Consider the following 20,185-nt stretch of genomic DNA (forward strand, 5'->3'; position numbering starts at 1 on the left):
TCTGCAATGAAGTGGTCAAAGGCAAGACTTTGATTCAATTTCATGTGAACATATGAAAAGGAAAAAGCATACTCTACTCAGCGCTTTGAGCCTCCTCTACCATTCAATAAGATCATTGGTGATCTAATTTAACCTCAACTCTATATTCCTGCATATCCCCAATAATCTTTCATCCCCTTGATAATCAAACCTCTATCTAAAGATATGTAATGATTCTGCATCAACTGGCTTTTGAGGAAAGAAATTCCAAAGACTCACAACCTTTTGAGAGAAAAACAAAATTTCTTCATCTCTGTCTTAAATGGGTGATCCCTTGTTTTTAAAACATGCCCTCGAATTCCATATTCTCCAACAAGAAAAAATATCCTTTCAACATCCACCCAATCGAGTCCCCTCAGGAACTTATATGCTTAAATTAAGTCACCTCTGACTCTTCTAAACTCCAAAGGACACAGGCCTGTCTTGTTTAGACTTTCCTGTTATGGCAATGTTCATTCCAGATATTAGCCTAATAAACCTTCTCTGAACTGCTTCCAGTGCATTAACAATAATCTTAATTCATACTTCAGATATGACAAAGTTACTTAATTTCCGTAATTAATGAAATCCTTGTGAGGTTGCCTCTAGCAAAGGTTTCAGCAGGACTCCATGAATGGTAAGCAGTGTTTGTTTACATTCAATCAACAATAGTTACCTTAGAGAATGTTTCCATTAAAGTTAGAATTTCAAATCTGAGAAACTAATTTACCTTGCCATTCCAAAATCAGAGACTTTCACCACATTCTTGTCACCCACTAAACAGTTTCTTGCAGCCTAGTTTTGAGAAGAAATACCCAGGTTAAAAAGTAATTTCATTCATACAAACAGATTAAAGACCAAATATTATATATATCTATATATATATATAGAAAAAAGCATATTGAGAAGCCCAATAATAAAGGTTGTTTTAAATGCGTGACTGGACCTACCAGTAACCTTGCTGAAGTTTCTCAAAAATCAGTCACTCAGACAAACAACACCTCACATACCTCCTGATGGGACCAAATTCAAACTATAGTGTCATAGACTGCCAGGGAAACTGGCTGCCTCCAAAATCATCTGACACAATAAAATTGTGAATAATCCCTATCCTGTTATAAGATGCATTAGTGACTATCCTTCTAACTGTTCAGGAGGGTCTGCAATGCAAACCTTTATCTTGCTGGTGCTGCAAAGGTATGTTATATTTAATATTGTTTAGAGGATTTAATTATTGAAGGATTTTGGAAAAAAACATTACTTCAAGATTTCTTTAAAAGAGGTTTCTTTAAAAGAGGTCATTGAAAGCTCACTGTGGACATTGGAGTTTTTAACAAGCCTTTCTTGAAATCACGTAATGGTGATCATTGCTGTAAATCCAGTTGGAGCTGTTTGTTTTTGAATAGAGGGAATTTTGTTTTACTTGGTTCAGTTGGAGAGAGCCAGCTAAGGTAGAGGAAGCCTGTTATGAACAAGCTTTCCAGCTGATCTCTCCAATTTCTGGAATCAATTCAAAATGAAACCTATTTGTTCTTGTGAAAGAGTGACCTTGGGAATGTCTTGAGATCATAGACCTGGAGCAAGCTGTACCTGCAAGACTTCAGAGACAACTATGCATGATTCACAACTTGACTATCTTGACCAGATTGGCCAATGGGCTGAGAAGTAGCAGATGGAATTTAATTCAGATAAATGTGAGGTGCTGCATTTTGGGAAAGCAAATCTTAGCAGGACTTATACCCTTAATGGTAAGGTTCAAGGGAGTGTTGCTGAACAAAGAGACCTTGGAGTGCAGGTTCATAGCTCCTTGAAAGTGGAGTCGCAGGTAGATAGGATAGTGAAGAAGGCATTTGGTATGTTTTCCTTCATTGGTCAGAGTATTGAGTACAGGATTGAGAGGTCATGTTGCGGCTGTACAGGACATTGGTTAGGCCACTGTTGGAATATTGTGTGCAATTCTGGTCTCCTTTCTATCAGAAAGATGTTGTGAAACTTGAAAGGGTTCAGAAAAGATTTACAAGGATGTTGCCAGGGTTGGAGGATCTGAGCTACAGGGAGAGGCTGAACAGGCTGGGGATGTTTTCCCTGGAGTGTCGGAGGCTGAGGGGTGACCTTATAGAGGTTTACAAAGTTATGAGGGGCATGGATAGGATAAATAGACAAAGTCTTTTCCCTGGGATCGGGGAGTCCAGAACTAGAGGGCATAGGTTTAGGGTGAGAGGGGAAAGATATAAAGGAGACCTAAGGGGCAAATTTTTCACACAGAGGGTGGTACATGTATGGAATGAGCTGCCAGAGGATGTGGTGGAGGCTGGTACAATTGCAACATTTAAGAGGCACTTGGATGGGTATATGAATAGGAAGGGTTTGGAGGGATATGGGCAGAGTGCTGGCAGGTGGGACTAGATTGGGTTGGGATATCTAGTCGGCATGGACAGGTTGGACCGAAGGGTCTGTTTCTATGCTGTACATCTCTATGACTCTATGACTACAGATTCCAGAACATCACAGCAATTAATTCCAGAGCATCCTGCGCTTTATCCTTATGTTTTCAAGAATAGTCCATTGGCCCAATGTGATTTCTTTCCCCAGGAACCCGGTATTATTTATTTATTTCTCTTTTTCTGAACTGCTTGTGCATGTATATGCATGTAAACATGCACACTTCGTGGATATTTACAAGGATAAACCTTTGTACGGTTATATTACTGACTGGATATGTTAACCAATTGTTGCAGTTTTATTGAATAAGTTGTGTCTTGACAATAAATACTGAATTGTGTTTATTAAGAAACTTGGTCAATAGATCTCTTTGTTTAAAAACCTAATGTGGATAAGCATTTAGTTGGACACCTTGGTATCTGAAAGAAGTATTTCTATTTTACATTGTGACCCACAGAATAGTAACTTTCTCCAATTTCAATTGTGAAAATAGTAATGGTTGTCTTTATTTCTAATAAAGAAGCCTGGTCATATGACCTTCATAATGCTTTAACCACACCACCTTGAAATAGTTAGAGTCAACCTTCCTTCATACAACATCAACCATTTTTTTCCAAAAACCCCAACTCCAGACTATAAAGAAAAAGCCTTTGAATGGTGATCAAGGACATTTGGTGTATATTTTTCTGTTGATAAATCTGGGTGATTCTATATTATCGGCACAAATGTGAAAAGTCATAAAGAACATATGCCCTTATGACAACCCAGTGCATTTTCTATCCATTCAAATTAATGGATGGAAAAATCAATAAGTGGTCCTCCCTTATGTGAACCCTCTCATTTGGTTTTGTTCTGTGTTTTACCTGGGACCTATAGTAAGCTAGGCATAGGAATAGGAAAATTGTGCTCTCTGTAATTAATATTTTAATAGATTGCAGTCTTTAACATGGGTTTTAGTTAATAAAACCCATTCAATATTGTTACATTCTTTTTTCTTATAGCATGGCAGACTCGGTGCTTCTCATGTATTCAGTTCATCCAAATATTTATAAAGCTCTGGGACGTCTCCTTAGTGTAAAAGGACTCTTGCTAATTCATTGTGATCAACTGTAGGTATTCATTGATAGTAGGATGTATAAAGAATGAACTAAATTGTTTAATTCATGGTCATTTGGAACTTAGATATAGTACTAAGTTAAGACCAAACAAAATACTGTGAAAGCTTCTCTCGGTTCTTGACTCATGTTATAACTCACTATGGTGGCTTGGTACATAGCAGTTTATGTTGCTACAATTGGAACATGTATTCACTCACCGAAGATGAATTGTTCACTCAATGTCTGAACAAAATTGTAAGGAGCAAAATGTAACTGGCCACATACAATTGCAAAACAACAACAAAAGAATATTTGTCTCTTTCCTTTGCCATTCAGCCTGCAATATTAACATAGCGATATACCATACATGTGTTATCAGAGACTTGAAATGCTAAACCACCATAGCACAATTTCACCCCATTATTTATTAATAGAAATATAGATAATAATGTCATCTGTCACTAATTTGTAAGTATATTATTTCAGATCTGAAACTTAACCCATCATTAATTCTGACTCTTCATAGGTGAGAGTGATGTGTAACAGTGTTGCTTGGTCCACACAAAATTTACCAATGTATATCATTGTAACAATGCTGATTTTTTACAGATAGCAGCCTACAAACGGTTACTTTCTGCAATGGGACTACAGAATCCTTACCAAATCCCGGTGAATGAAATGGTTCCTCTCGAGGTACTTCATCCCTTCACATACATCCTCACAAATACCGAGTAAGGCTTCTTTATGAAGTCGGCCTTGTCTTTGTCTCAAGTAATTGAGCAGACAACCGTTTTCCATGAACTCTGTAACTATGCAGATTGGTCGCTTTTGTGTGCAAACCCCATAAAGTTGAACTAAATTAGAATGTGATAATCTCCTGAGGAAAGAAAGGAGTATTCATTCAGTGTCACTTTTAGCAACGAATGTCAGCATCAAATAATTGTAAAGTTCTTGGACTCTTGTAAGGTTAGAATTTATCCAAAGATTATAATCAGTTTTATATTTAATCAAAGGGAAATCTGTGTGGCAGTAGAATTACTGATACCACACAAATCTGTATATATTTAATTCATGAGATGGTGTGTGAACAAGAAAGTTTGTACAAATGGTAAACCAATCAAATATCCAGAATTATTACACCTAACCTTAAAACAATTATATCAAATAGACTTAAAACTTGTTTCGTACTATGTTCAGGAATTGCCAGCCGATGATTATGTTCACTCCCATTTTTAGAGTGTGAATTCCCTGAACGATTGCCATAATTAGTCTGCTACAAACCTTTCTACCACGATCCAACTTTCTTATTTAATTATATTGCATTTGGGGTATTACAGAGGAACCTCGATTATCTGAAGGACACGGGCAGGCAGTATTTCGGTCAGTTAATTGAATTCCAGATAATTGAATGCCAGATAACATAGTTTAGCCAAGGATCAGAACCTTACAATCTTTCGATATTTGGATAATCGAATGCCGGATAATCGAGGTTCCTCTGTATTGGGTTGTGTGGAGATATAAGTTTGGCTGGTTGCCATTACTTCACCTTCCTGTCAATTGCTTCCGTTTTCAAATTTTCTGTTGGTCATGACAACAAGCATTGAATACTTGGAGCCCAATATGTGTAAGTATATTGAACCTCAGTTGTAATGACGGAAAGTTGTTAATGTTTTACTTTTACAATACTCTTGGTGTTAATAATACCAGCATGTTAGTGCTGTAAAAGATCAGTGGCAATACAGGAATGCCACAAGTAGCACAACTGAAAAATGCAAATTAAATCTAAACAGTCAGCAGCACTACAAGTGGAGGTATTGTCCTGCCCTGTCCTGATGCAGAACAGGGAAACTTTCTGTCTTTGTATTCCTTCCTTTCATTTTCACAATCAAATCTTGAACTTTTCTAGACAAGTAATAAAACTTACATCATGACCTTAGCTTCCTCGATAAAATCCTCTTCAGACATCGAACCTTCAAAAATGGTTTTGATTGCGACTTTATGCGTAGCTCTCCATTTTCCTAGACGTACTACCCCAAATTGTCCACTGCCCAGCTCTTTCATGAAAGTTAACTCAGATGTATTTATCTCCCATTTTTCTGTTTTAAAAAAAAGCTACTTGAAATGAAACATCATTTAACAGCAACTCACATTTATCTAATTTACCTAAATGAAAATGTTTCAGGGTATTATCCTGTTTCCATTCATAAAATTATATCATTGGAAGTTTACTGGTTGGAATGATGAAGTACAATCAACAATTGAGATTACAACCTCACTGACTGGGATGTGAGCTTGTGTTATAAGATGTTCAGGTTGGGTTCAGGGGTAATTTTCCAAGCTGTTCCTCTACAGTTAACCATCACAAGTACCAAGGCTGTTTCATAACATTAAGATTTTCCACTTAGAGAAACTAAGTGGAAAATCACCCTCTGGGTTTCTAATACTACTCTCAATAAAAAGTTTAAATATATTCTTCATTACAGTTAAAAGGAGTGAATATTCTGTTTCTTTTCATCTGGGTGATTTGGGTTACCTGAGTAGGGAGGATCACATACAGTCAGAGCTAACATGGACTTCCAGGCCATTGCAGGCTTTTATATAGGATGTTATCCTGGCACAGATTGGTGAGGTAGAGACAGGTCAGACTAAATTCAAATATGGCCCAGACTTTGTGAGTGATCTTACTGGAGTTTACCGAATATGTGTTTACATTTTGAAAGCTTTTCTTTAAAATTGGCCATTTCTTATTTACTGGCTCAATGGAAAGTGAAACGGGATAGCAAATCTACACATAATGATGTAAATAATTACAGACAGTACCATAGCTGAAGCCAGCTGTTGCAGGAATACATCTTCCCATTAGCCCAACAGGATAACGAAATCTTGTGACAAGGCCTAGGCAATGGAAGAGAAGGGATAGTTTAACAAAGATTGGTATTGCATCGATCATATTTATCCCATAAGGCCATAAGAGCACAAAGAAAATGAACATGATGAGGCCATTCAGCCCCTTGAGCCTGCTCCACCATTCAATAAGAACATGGCTAATCAGACATTCCTCATGTCCACTTTCTTGCATTTTTCCCCGTAACCCTTGATTTCCTTACTGATCAAGAATCTCATCCTCAAATATGCACAAGGACTGTGGCACCACATCTCTCTGTGGCAAGAAGTTCCAAAGACTCACAACCCTCTGAAAGAAATTCCTTCTCATCTCACAAGTCCATAAGTTATAGAAGCAGAATTAGGCCATTTGGCCCATCCACTCTGCTTGCTGTTCGATCATGGCCATTATGAGTCTCAACCCCATTCTTCTGCCTTCTCCCCAACCACTTACTAATCAAGAAGGGTTACCTCTTCACTCTGAGGCTGTGCCCTCAGGTCCTAGACTCTCCTGCTAGTGCAAACATTTTCCTCATGTTCACTCCCTCCAGGCCTTTCAATATTCAAAAGATGTCAGTAAGATGCCCCCTCATCCTTTTAAACTCCATTGAGTACAGACCTAAAGTCCTCAACAGCTTCTCATATGACAAGCCCTTCATCACCAGGATCATTTTTGCAAACCTCCTCTGGACTCCTTCCAAGATCAGCACATCCTTTTTTAGATTCTGAGTCCAAAACTGCTCACAATGTTCCAAATATGGTCTGACCAGAGCCTTATACAGCCTCAGCAGTATACCCCTGATCTTGTATTCTAGCTCTCTTGAAATAAGTACTAACATTATGTTTGCCTTCTTAACTGCCAACTGAACCTAACTTGTTAACCTTAAGAGAATGCTGAACTAGGAACTCCCAAGTTGTGTTTTGCTTCAGATTTCTGAAGCCTTTCCCCATTTAGAAAATATGCCTCTATTCTTCCTACTAATTGCATAACCTCACACTTTCCCACATTGTATTCCATCTGCTACTTCTTTGCCCACTCTCCCAGCCTGTCCAAGACCTCCTTCAGCCTCCCCATCTCCTCAATATTACCTGCCCCTCCACCATCTTTTTGTCATCTGCAAATTTAGCAACTATGTCTCATTTCCTTTATTCAGATCATCAATGAGTGTCAGTTTTAAATGAATGCTCTTTTATTTTGTGCTGTACTCTCCCATGATAGGAAGTATCCTCTCAGAACTTACCCTGTCAAGCCCCTTAAGAATCCTCTATGTTTTGATGAGATCACCTCTCATTGTGCATTTCAATCATTACTATGCTCAGATTTCTCTAAAACTTGTTTTGTAAAGTGCAATTGAAATAATAGCATTGTCTGTTCTAAACAAATCCCGCAGTATGTTAGTTTAATCCACAGTCATAATTTATAATTACAAAGTTAAAAATCAAACACCACCAGGTTATAGTCCAAATGGTTTATTTGGAAGCACTAGCTTTCGGAGCGTCGCTCCTTCATCAGGTGGTTGTGACCAGATAAAGGAGCAGGGCTCTGAAAGCTATTGCTTCCAAATAAGCCTATTGGACTATAACCTGGTGGTGTGTGATTTTTAACTTTGTACATCCCAGTCCAACATCGGCACCTCCAAATCATTCATTATTACAGTATGTTATGGAATTATGAAGTCTCCATAGCTAATAAAAACAGATGTAATTCCTCAGGATGTCCCATCGTGCTTCACAGTCAGTCAATCAATTACTTTGAAATTATTCGCTAAGAACGGATATCCCCACACCTTCATCTGCAGATGCCTAAGAGACAAACAATGTGACAAGGACATGCCACGACCTAACTCACTAGCCATGCTACCTTACATAAAAATTGTTTCAGAACTGACGACCAGACTTTTCGAACCACTGGGATTCATGACAGCCCATAAACCAACAGCCACACTCAGACAGCAACTCACCAGGACAAAAGACCCTATACCCATCATGTGCATGACTAATATAATTTACAAGATTCCGTGCAAAGGCTGCACGAAGCACTATATAGGGCAAACAACACAATCTGCATCCACAAACACCAACTAGCCACTAAATGCCACAACCAGCTGTCCCTAGTAGCCATACATACAGATGACAGGAAACACAAATTTGACTGAGACAACACAACGATCATAGGACAAGCTAAACCGAGGACAGCCAGAGAATTTCTGGAGCATGGTACTCATCCACGGACACAATCAATAAGCACATAGACCTAGACCCAATATACCGGTGACTACAACAAACAACCAGAACTGGTAATGGAAGCTGCAGAAACTGAACTAAATAAAATCCAGAAGAGACAGTAAAGTGGCACCGCACAGGAGATAGCACTGAAAATGTCGCCTAGACAGGGAACAAAACATCTGCAAATCAACTTCTCAGCTCAGCGAATATACCCTTAACCACGACAATTTTGAAAATCTTTGTATTTTCTTCTCGTATGTGAGTGATGTCTCAAAACAATCTTTTTCTCATTAATGAGGACATGTTTTCTTGATTATTGCTGTAAAAACACAAGTTCTACACTATCAATTGGCTACATGACTTCTTGGATGATTATCATGAGCATAAATAGACAACACTGCCAGGACATTCTCAGGATCCCTGATACTGGCACTATATTTGATGTCTAACATCCACCCAGTCAAGTGCTGGCAGTCTTAATGGTGGAGCAACAAGCACCAACTAATATTCATCAGGACACACTGGTTGCATGGCAGACATGCCACTGTAATACAAATGAACATTTACACCCAGTTACTCTTTAAGCACCAGTGCCTTGGAAAGAGCCACTTACATTAAAGTTCAAGACATCTGACACCTTGATAGCCATTGGGATTGGATGACCACCCATTTCTTCATGTCACAATTCCCTCTCCAACAATTAACACAGTTCTGTGACAGTGTGGGACACGCTGTGTCTTCACTGACACTGCAACTCATTAATCCAGAGGAAATGGTATTGAGGACAATAGACTTTGGGCCCCTGTCACCTCACTGCATATCCTAAGGGGACGTTCAGCTGCGATGTCTTCACATGAAGGATGGTTGGCATCTGCCACAGGTTGCTGCTGGTCTAACACTCTTAGTCTCAGGATATCACCCCAAGTGCTCCTCATGCCAAACACTCATCAGTTGTTTTTCATTAGGTCAGAAATAGGAATGTTTTGTTGATTGCACAATGTTCAGTGCCATTCACAACTGCTCAGATACTGAAGTTGTTTATATTCATCTTTTGCTGTGTGTGGACAATGTCCCAATTTGGGCTGATAATCAGCAAGTTACATTTGGACCACACAGGTACCAGGGAATAACCACTTCCAACAAGAAATAATCTAACTACCTCTTCTTAACATTCACTGGCATTACTACCACTGCATGTCCAACTCACCAACGTTCTGGGGGTTACCATTGATCAGAAACTTAATGGGAACTGGAACATAAACACTGCAGCAACAAGAGCAAGTTAAGACTGGGAATTCTGGGTATATAATTCATCTTCTGACTTCTGAAAACATGACCATCATCAACAAGGTATAGATCAGGCATGAGATGAAATACTCTCCACAGATCTGGTTGAGTGAAGCTCCAATATCAGACATGATGCTCGAAATTATCCATGTCAAATTAACCTGATGAATCAGCATCCAACCAACACCTTACACATTCACTCCCTTCACCACCGACAGTCAGCATTGTAAACTACACAATGCACTGCAGCCACTTGCCAAGGTTCCTTCAAAATCATTTTGTGAAACGTTGACTTCCACCACTGAACTGAACAAGCACAGTGGATGCATGAGATCCCCAATAGCTGTTGATCCCTCTCCAGCACACATTATGTTACCTTGGATCTATACCACCATTCCTGAGTCCCAGTATCAAAATCCTGAAGACCCTTCCAGCACTGAAATTGCAGATGTTCAAGAAGGCAGCTCATCAACATCTTCTCAACAATAATTTGGGATGAGCAATAAATGCTGACCTTACCAGAAATGTTCACATCCCACAGAAAAAGAAAAGCCATTTTGAACATAAAAGTTTGCTAACACCAATAAAAACAATGGTACCCAGGACACATGCCTAACATTCTTCACAGACAGCAATGAGATTAATAATATCAGTCTGCACAAGTGACGCAAGCTGATGTGGCCTTAGTTAATGATTCACCTAAAGGATGGTACATCCAGACATGCAGAACTGGTATGGATGCTTCACTTGCTCTGAAGTGTCATCTTAATTTATGAGCTCAAACTCCTGGCATAGAGCTTATGGGTTTCTGACCCAATAGTAAAAATGTTACTGGCTTCGCACTTGATGTTGTCCTAATAGAGGCTGCAATAGCTAAGGTGTAACTACCAATCAGAACACTTGTGTACTCTAGATACAAAATTAAATGCATTTTGTGTTTCAAATATTAGGATTGAGTTACTTCTACACTCTACCTGCTGCATTGTGTTCATGATATTTAATGAGTTCTGGGATAGTATCGAAGAGGTGTTTTTCTGCCACATAGTACTGTTTGTTTGATGTCTGCGTCTGTTTTATGTGGTAGTGTCTGACGGATCCATTTGGTTCACTGTAAGAAATCATGAAGATCATAAATAAAACAGCATATCAAAATATTCTTTTACAGTTACAACCACCAGTTATTTTCTTACAGGAGGTACTGCAGCCAAAGGAAAATAGTTGTATTTGTTCCAATTATATAGGCGTTGACTTCTTGTATCACTATATTTTTTACAAGAGGGTGACATTTATTTGACTAGCAGCAAAAGTAATAAACTAAACTATCAAGAAATTTATCTGTTATTATAAGTGAACAATTTTGCATTTTCTATACCATTGCACTGCAATTATGCTCTCAACTCATCCATTTTAAAGCAAATCCATTTATGTACAATACCTCAAATAACAATTCTCATAAAATATGAGCTTCCCCACAGGCTGCAGTATACTTATAATATGCACTTGGATGACCAATTATATTGAAAGGATTAAGTGAACCATTTAATTACAATGGTCTATTGGTAAGTAATAGTTTGAGACCAACTGAAGCTGATATTGATTTCATAAGTGAGTGCAATGAAGAGACCTAATATTATACATTGCAGCAATTATTACATTGCTTAAAAAACTAACAAAACTCTGCTTTGTGTATATGTATAAAAGTACTGAAATCTATTTCCACTGGCCACAGTATGGATGGAGTCAGTATATCACTCAAAATGATGTTGATGCATCATGCATCGCTGTAAGCATAAAGCACCTTTAGTATTTGGGGTCATGCAAATGCACAAAATGAGTAGGAGATATTCTTGGGATCTTTGAAAGCTTATGATTCAGTCCAGGGCCTGTCCAGAGATTGTCATATATGTTGCAGTGATTTATCTGAATGCTATAATTCGGTGAAACTGTGACTGTTCAATTCTATGACTTTTCTAATCTGTAAAAAGAAAATATAGCAATTTTTCAGGTAGGGAAATATGACATGTGAAAATCTTCTAACACAGATCAGAATTAGCTAGGACCTGAAATAAGGGTTGCCTTTTGCAAATGGTATCTGGACACTTGTTTCAAGTGCACTAGTTACACTGTAATGGGTCCTTTGATTAACTCTAAACTCAATAAACTCCAGACTGTTTGAAGTATGAAGTATGAAGAAGTGGAATTATCTTTTCAAAGTGGAAAGGTTTTAGATAGTCAGGGCCTTATACTAACCGTGGCAAAAATTTAAGAAAAACAATCTGCAAAGTACGACCTATTTTTATACTTGCACACTTAAATGAATAGCACAGAAAATCATAACGTTCCAGTTGAAAATTCATGAAGTAAAATCAATGATTACCCTCCAGCTTTAGTGTAAACAGACACTGTGTAAATTCCTTGTTGACTTGAGTCTCTGACAATAAAAGCCCCTTCTGTAGCCTGAAAAGAATATACACAAAAACATATTTTTTCAAAAACCTGCTAACGTTTGCAAAAGACTAAGGGGTGAAATTGGCCTTTGCACTTATAACGAATTTGTGACATGTTTTGCATATGCTCAATATTGAAATCTAAGACCAAGAAAATACAAAGTGATGTAAAACAGGCAATCAAGAAATACCAGCGGTGAAGAACAATTTCACCCCCCAACATTTGAAAATATAACACGAGACAGAAATAATATGATGAAGACAAACAACTAATCTTACAATTCATGCTTACTTGTTGAAATCCTGTGCAATAAGAGGTGAGAAGTTAAGCTGTTCATTCTCACTACCAGTTCACCACCACCTTCTCAAGGGCAACAAAGGATGGACAACAAATGCTGGCTAGCCAGTGATACCATACCATCCCATAAGTGAACTTAAAAAATCTCGTTTGCTTTAACTTCATTCTTATTATTGAATATTTTGCTAAATCATTCATGTTCATAAAATATATCATGTAACCTGAATTTAACGCACATCCAAATAATAACATAAGAACATAAAAATGCAGGAGCAGAAGTAGCGTCTATGTCCCCACAAGCCTGCCCCGACGTTCAATAAGATCATGCCTCAGGCCTCAACTCCTGTTCTGTGCCAGTTCATTATAAACATAGAAACGAGGAAGATAGGAGCAGGAGGAGGCCATTCGGCTCTTCAAGCCTGCTTCACCATTCATCACAATCATGGCTGATCGTCCAACTCGATATCCTAATCCTATTTTCACCCCATAACCTTTGATCCCATTCGCCCCAAGTGCTATATCTAGCCACCTCTTGAACACATTCAACGATTTGGCATCAACTACTTCCTGTGGTAATGACTTCCACAGGCTTGCCACTCTTTGATTGAAGAAATGTTGCCTCATTTCCACCCTAAATGGTTTACCTTGAATCCTCAGACTGTGACCCCCTTTTCTGGACAAACCCACCATCTGTATCTGCCCTGTCTAGTGCTGTTAGAATTTTATAAGTCTCAAGAGATCCCCCTCATTCATCCAGTGAAAATAATCCTTACCAAGGCAATCTTTCCTCATACATCAGCCCCACCATCCTGGAATCAGCCTGGTAAACCTTCACTGCACTTCCTCCTTCCTCAGAAAAGGAGTCTAAAACTGCACACAATATTCTAGATGTGGTCTCACCAAAGCCCTGTATAACTGCAACAACACATCCTTGCTCCTGTACTGAAGGTCAGCATCCCATTTGCCTTCTTTACCACTTGCTTACCTTCAGCAATTGGTACACAAGGACACCCAGGTCCCACTGCACACTTCCCTCTCTCAATTTGCAGCCATTGAGGTAGTAATCTGTCTTCTTTTTTCTTCTTCCAAAGTGGATCACCTCACATTTATCCAAATTATACTGCATCTGCCATTGAATTGCCCACTCACCCAACCTGTCCAAATCATGCTGAAGGACCTCTGCATCCTCGTCACAGTTCACCCTCCCGCCCAACTTGGTACCATCTGCAAACTTTGAGATGTTACTTTTTGTTCACTCATCTAAATCATTAATATATGTTGTGAATAGCTGGAGTGCCAGCACTGATCCCTGTGACAGCCCATTAGTTATTGCCTACCAATTTGAAAAGGACCCATTAATTCTTACTCCTTGTTTCCACTCTGCCAACCAGTTTTCTATACATCTCAGTATACTTCCTTCAATCCCATGCACTCTAATCATGCACAATAATGTTTTATGTGGGACTTTGTCAAAGTTTTCTGAAAGTCCAAATATACCACATCAACTCACTCCTGCTTGTCAATTCTACTTGGTATATTTTCACAGACTTCCAATAGATTTGTAAAGCATGATTTCCCCTTCATAAATCCATTCTGACTCGAGCTGATCCTGACACTGCTTTCTAAATGCTCCACTATAAAGTGCTTGAGAATGGATCGAAAAATTTTCCCCATAACTGATGTCAGACTTACTGGTCTATGATTCCCTGTTTCTCTCTACCTCCATTTTTCAATATTGGAGTGGCATTAGCTACCCTTGAATCTGCAAAGATTGTACAAGAGTCAATAGAATCCTATAAGATGGCCACCAATGATTCCACTATTTCTAGAGCCACTTCCTTATATACTCTGGGAGGTAGATCATCAGGCCCTGGGGATTTATCCACCTCCAATCCCAAGAATTTTCCGAGCACCATTTCTCTACTAATTTGATCTCCCTCAGTTCTTCTCTCTCACTAAGTCTTGCATTCTCCAACATTTCTAGTATCTGATTTATGTCCTCTTTTGGGAAGATAGAACAAAAGTATGTTATCAGTTACTCAGCCATTTCTTTGTCCCCTATTATACATTCCTCCGTCTCTGACTGTTGGAGACCTACATTTGCCTTTGCCAATCTCTTTCTCTTCATGTACCTATTGAAACTCTTAGTGTCAGTTTTTATATTTCCTCCAAGCTTACTTTTGTACTGTATTTTCCCCTTCTTAATCAATCCCTTGGTCCTTCTTTGTTGAATTGTAAACTGGTCCCAATCCTCAGACCTATTAGTTTTCTTGGCCAATCTGTATGTGTCTTCCTTGGGTGGGATACTATCTCTAATTTCCTTTGTAAGCCATGGCTTGGCGCTTTTACCCATTATGCTTTTGTGCTGGACAGGAATAAACAGTTGTTGCTGTTCCCCCATGTGTTCCCCTAAGCATTGTGGCTAATTTGATTTGCCCATTAAAGTCAGCCATGATCATTGATATTTCCTTATCACATGCATCTCTAATTTTTCCGTTTAATGCCATTCCCAACATGACCACTTCCGTTTGGGAGTTTATATATGACACCCACTAATGTTTGTTGCCCTTGTATTTCTCAACTCTACCCATAAATTGTCAGAGCTAATATCCTTTCTCACTATTGTGTTAATTTCCTCTTTAACCAGCAATGCCACTCCACCATATTTTTTTCCTTATTGCCTGTCTTTCCTAAATCATACTCCTAAAGTTGTCAATATTTCAAAAATTCTCTCTACTTCTTCTTTATATACTGTCAGAGGTTCAATGTGTTTCAAATCCATGGGTAGGCAATGGCTTAGTGATAATATTACTAGACTATTAATTCAGACACTCAGGTAATGTGCTAGGGACACACATTTGTTGGAAAATGAATTCAATAAAATTTCTGGATTAAGAGTCTAATAGAGTTATAGAGTCATACAGCCTGGAAACAGATCCTCCTGTCTAACTCGTCCACATTGACCATGTTCCCAAACTAAACTAGTCCCACATGCCTGCACTTGGCCCACACTGCTCCAAACGTTCCTATTCATGGACTTATCCAAATACCTTTTAAACATTTTAAGTGTACCTGCATCCATCACTTCCTCTGGCACTTCAATCCACACACTAACCATTCTCTGCCCTTTCTAAAACTTATTCCTCTCACCTTAAAAATATGCCCCCTAGTTTTGAAGTCCCCCACCTTAGGGAAAAGACCTCTGTTGTTCACCTTATCTATGCCCCTCATGATTTTATAAACCTCTATGAGGTCACCCCCCCAACTCCGAATCTCTAGTGAAAAAGGTCCCAGTCTATCCTGCCATTCTTTATAACTCAAACCCTCCATTCCTGGCAGAATTCTGGTAAAGCTTTCCTGAACTCTCTCCAGTTTAATAATATTCTTCTTATAACAGGGTGGCCAGAAATACATACCAGAAAAGGCCTCGCCAATGTCCAGTGCAACCTTAACATGACATTCCAACTTCTATACTCAAAGGTCTGAGCAATGAAGGTAGTGTGCTAAACATCTTTTTAACCATCCTGTCTACCTATGGTGCAAATATCAAAGAATTATGTACCTTCACCCCTAGGTCTCTCTGTTCTACAACAATACCCAGTACCCTACCTTAATTCTATAAGTCCTGCCCTTGTTTTACCAAAATACAATACTTCACATTTATCCAAATTAAATTCCATCCCCCACTCCTCAGCCCATTGACCCAATTGATCAAGATTTCTTTGTAATTTTAGATAACCTTTATCAATTCTGGTGTCATCTGCAAACTTATTAATCATACCTCCTATATTGTCATCCAAATCATTTATATAAGTGACAAACTGGTCACAGACTTTCAGTCCAAAAAACAACCCTCCACCATCTCCTGCTGTTAAGCCAATTTTCTAGCCAATTGGCAAGTTCACCCTGAATCCAATGTGCTCTAACTTTACTAATTAGTCTATCATGCGAAACCATGTCAAAGGCTTTACTAAAGTCCAATGATGACAATAAAGTCATTCTCAATTGTTGGAAAAACACATCTGGTTCACTAATGTCCTTTAGGGAAGGAAATCTGCATCCTTACCTGGTCTGGTCTACATGTGACTCCAGACTACAGTAGTAGATTCTTAACTACCATCTGGGTAATTAGTGGTTGGCCTAGCCAGTGATACTCACATCCCATTAATTAATATTTTAACATTTGCAGACTGATTTACCTCTTGTCGAAGAAGCTGCTCTGCTTTGGTCCGTGTTATATTTTTACAGTACCATCTGCAGGAAACAAAAGATTATTTCCATATTCAATACGTCATCTTGGTGTCATAGTGCCGCATCAACAATGAACACTGAAAGACCAAACCTTCTTCCTTCCTGTGCTTTTACCTCAAACAAGCTTTCCTTCATGTTAAAATGCAAAATATTCTAAATATTTAGCAGGTCAGGTAGCCTGTGCGGAGGGAGAGAGAAATAATATTTTTCTCCACAAACACTGCCTGACCTACTGAGTATTTCCAATTTTTGAGCTTCTATTTCAGATTTCCAGCATCCACAGGGTTTTTGTTTCATTTTCCTAATTAATAAGCTTCTCCTTATTCCTTTTAAAACTTTGTCATATTTACTAAGTTGAGCAAAGTAAGGTTGTGTAGTTAACTTTACTGTTGCTCCACCTTTAAATGGATAACACCAACCACTGAGGCCCAAATAATTAACAAGCAAGCAAGAAGCAAATGGCAACAAGTCTGAAATTTTAACTGTGGTCCCTTGGCTCAGCAAATAAGTTGTAAACATCCTGTGTTCTGAGTGGCTCATTGGAAAATATATTTAAGTATTAATTGAGTAGATGTGTGCCCTCATTGCAGCCATTTTACTTTCATGAAATAGATCAAAAGTTAAGATTTAGCTCTACACTAAAATTGAGTTTTAGACATCTGGAGTAGTCATCCAAAATAGATATTTCACCCCTTTCCTAAGTTAACATTAAATATGTTCTATTCCACTTTTCCACAGATGATAACAATCCAGCAAGGAACTACCACCACAAGGACAAGTTCACATTTGTAATAATTCGTTCGGACCTAATAAGAGGACAACAGATCCTCTCAGCACCATAGCCTTCCTGCCAGCTCTTTCCCACGGTCCTCCCCATTTGCCACTCAACTTTCTGTAGGCTTCTGCGGGCAAGGTAAGGAATCTACAAAAAACTATTGCATGAAATTGTTCAGCTGTATGTCGAAGTGGCACAAGTGAAATGAAGCCTCGGAGCACATTTTGAGCCAATGGGTAGAGACTCAGGTGGAATTTCTTGCCTTGTGCTTTTTATTTAATTCTGATTGCAAAACAGGGGTAAATTATGCAAAGTCCTTCAAAATTGGTTAGGTCCCATATGCCATTAGTAGTGAAGTTGTAACATCAAATGTTCATTCTTAGTGTGCTCAAAGCACCAGTGTCTAATTTATTTGAAGTCAAGGCGTGACCCTTTCTTAATTGCCCACTCTGAAATGCAAAGACATTATAAGCTTTCAAATAGCAGATGCAAGAGTTATGTAATGAACTTACTCAAATGCTTCTATATTATTTGATTTCTTTTCAGTCACATAGTTGCTTGGAATAAGTCCTTCATTTCTGAAATAACATATGTTAAATTACTTTCTGTTTCATAGGAAACTTTCAATAACATAAGATTAGACAAATGCAAAATGAATACACAAGTGAAACAATGTAAATAATTTGGCAGTCAGTAATGCGAATTCAAGTTACTGACTGAGGGGGAGGATCCAGTTGTTGTGGTCCACGTTGGGACTAACAACATAGGCAAAGCTAGGGTGGAGGACCTGTTTGGGGATTATCAAGCACTGGGAAGAAAATTGAAGTACTGGTCCTCAAGGGTCATAATCTCCAGATTACTGCCCAAGCCACGTGCCAATTGGCATAGGGATAAGAAAATTAGGGAAGAAAACACGTGGCTAAGGGATTGGTGTGGGAAAGAGGAATTCCATTTCATGGGGCATTGGCATCAGTTTTGGAACCGGGGGGGATCTGTACCGGTGGGACGGTCTCCACCTGAACCGATCTGGTATCAATGTTCTAGCGAAGAGGATAAATAGGGTGGTCAGTAGGACTTTAAACTTCTGAGTTGAGGGGAAGGAATAGTGAAAGCGACAGGTAGTATGGAGTTAAATGGAAAGATAAGCAGGAGATAGCATGTATGCAGGTGGATTTAGCCTTGAGGCAGATTAGGAATGCAACAAAAAGGAAGGATAACTTAGGACATCTTATGACTTCCAATATCTCTAATGATAAGAATGTTAGCATTAAGACACTTTACCTGAATGCTCGTAGCATTCATAACAAAGTAGATGAACTAACGGCACAGATCATCGTGAATGATTATGATATGGTAGGCATCACAGAGACGTGGTTACAAGGGGGTCAGGACTGGCAGTTAAACATCCAAGGATTTACAACTTATCAAAAAGACAGGGAGGTGGGAAGAGGGGCGGGGTGGCCTTATTAGTTAAGAACAAAATTAAATCTATGGCACTGAATGACATCGGGTCAGATGATGTGGAGTCTGTGTGGGTGGAATTGAGGAACCACAAAGGCAAAAAAACCATAATGGGAGTTACGTACAGACCTTCTAACAGTGGTCAGGACCAGAGGCGCAACTTGTACCGGGAAAGAGAAAAGGCATGTCAGAAACGCAAGGTCACTGTGATCATGGGGGACTTCAATATGCAGGTGGACTGGGTAAATAATGTTGCCAGTGGATCCAAAGAAAGGGAATTCTTGGAATGCTTACAGGATGGATTTTTGGAACAACTTGTCATGGAGCCCACGAGGGAGCAGGCTATTTTGGACCTAGTGCTATGTAATGAACCAGACTTTATAAAAGATCTTAAAGTAAGGGAACACTTAGGAAGCAGCGATCATAATATGGTAGAGTTCAGTCTGCAGTTTGAAAGAGAGAAGGCAAAATCAGATATAATGGTGTTACAGTTAAACAAAGGTTTAACTGAGGACATGAGAGAGGAACTGATGAAAATTGACTGGAAGCAGAGCCTAGCAGGGAAGACAGTAGAGCAAAAATGACAGGAGTTTATGGGTATAATTGAGGACACAGTACAGAGGTTCATCCCCAAGAAAAGAAAGATTTTCAGGGGAGGGATTAGACAGCCATGGCTGACAAAGGAAGTCAGGAAATGTATTAAAGAAAAAGAGAGATCCTATAAAGAGGCCAAGAGCACTGGGAAATCAGAAGATTGGGAAGGCTACAAAAACAAACAGAGGATAACAAAGAGAGAAATAAGGAAGGAGAGGATCAAATATGAAGGTAGGCTGGCCAGTAATATTAGAAATGATATTAAAAGTTTCTTTCAATACATAAGAAACAAACGACAGGCAAAAGTAGACATTGGGCCACTTTAAACTGATGCTGGAAGGCTAGTGATGGGAGATAGCCCAGGAAATAGCTGGAGAACTTAATAAGTACTTTTCATCAGTCTTCA

At 38.9% G+C, this 20,185-nt stretch overlaps 1 protein-coding gene across 1 annotated transcript in view; it reads right to left on the minus strand.

The window, feature by feature from the left end:
* Positions 1 to 20,185, minus strand: part of txk (TXK tyrosine kinase) — a 56,435-nt gene that overhangs the window by 9,054 nt on the left and 27,196 nt on the right. Inside the window, exons 5-12 of the mRNA XM_072579601.1 lie at positions 18,237 to 18,302; positions 16,898 to 16,952; positions 12,331 to 12,410; positions 10,928 to 11,061; positions 6,378 to 6,452; positions 5,482 to 5,653; positions 4,218 to 4,434; positions 749 to 813 (exon numbers count right to left, since the gene is read on the minus strand). Of these exons, the coding sequence (XP_072435702.1) occupies positions 749 to 813; positions 4,218 to 4,434; positions 5,482 to 5,653; positions 6,378 to 6,452; positions 10,928 to 11,061; positions 12,331 to 12,410; positions 16,898 to 16,952; positions 18,237 to 18,302 (864 nt within the window). The remainder of the gene's footprint in view (positions 1 to 748; positions 814 to 4,217; positions 4,435 to 5,481; positions 5,654 to 6,377; positions 6,453 to 10,927; positions 11,062 to 12,330; positions 12,411 to 16,897; positions 16,953 to 18,236; positions 18,303 to 20,185) is intronic.

This window comes from Chiloscyllium punctatum, chromosome 1 (genome assembly GCF_047496795.1).
Source record: "Chiloscyllium punctatum isolate Juve2018m chromosome 1, sChiPun1.3, whole genome shotgun sequence".
Lineage (NCBI taxonomy): Eukaryota > Metazoa > Chordata > Chondrichthyes > Orectolobiformes > Hemiscylliidae > Chiloscyllium > Chiloscyllium punctatum.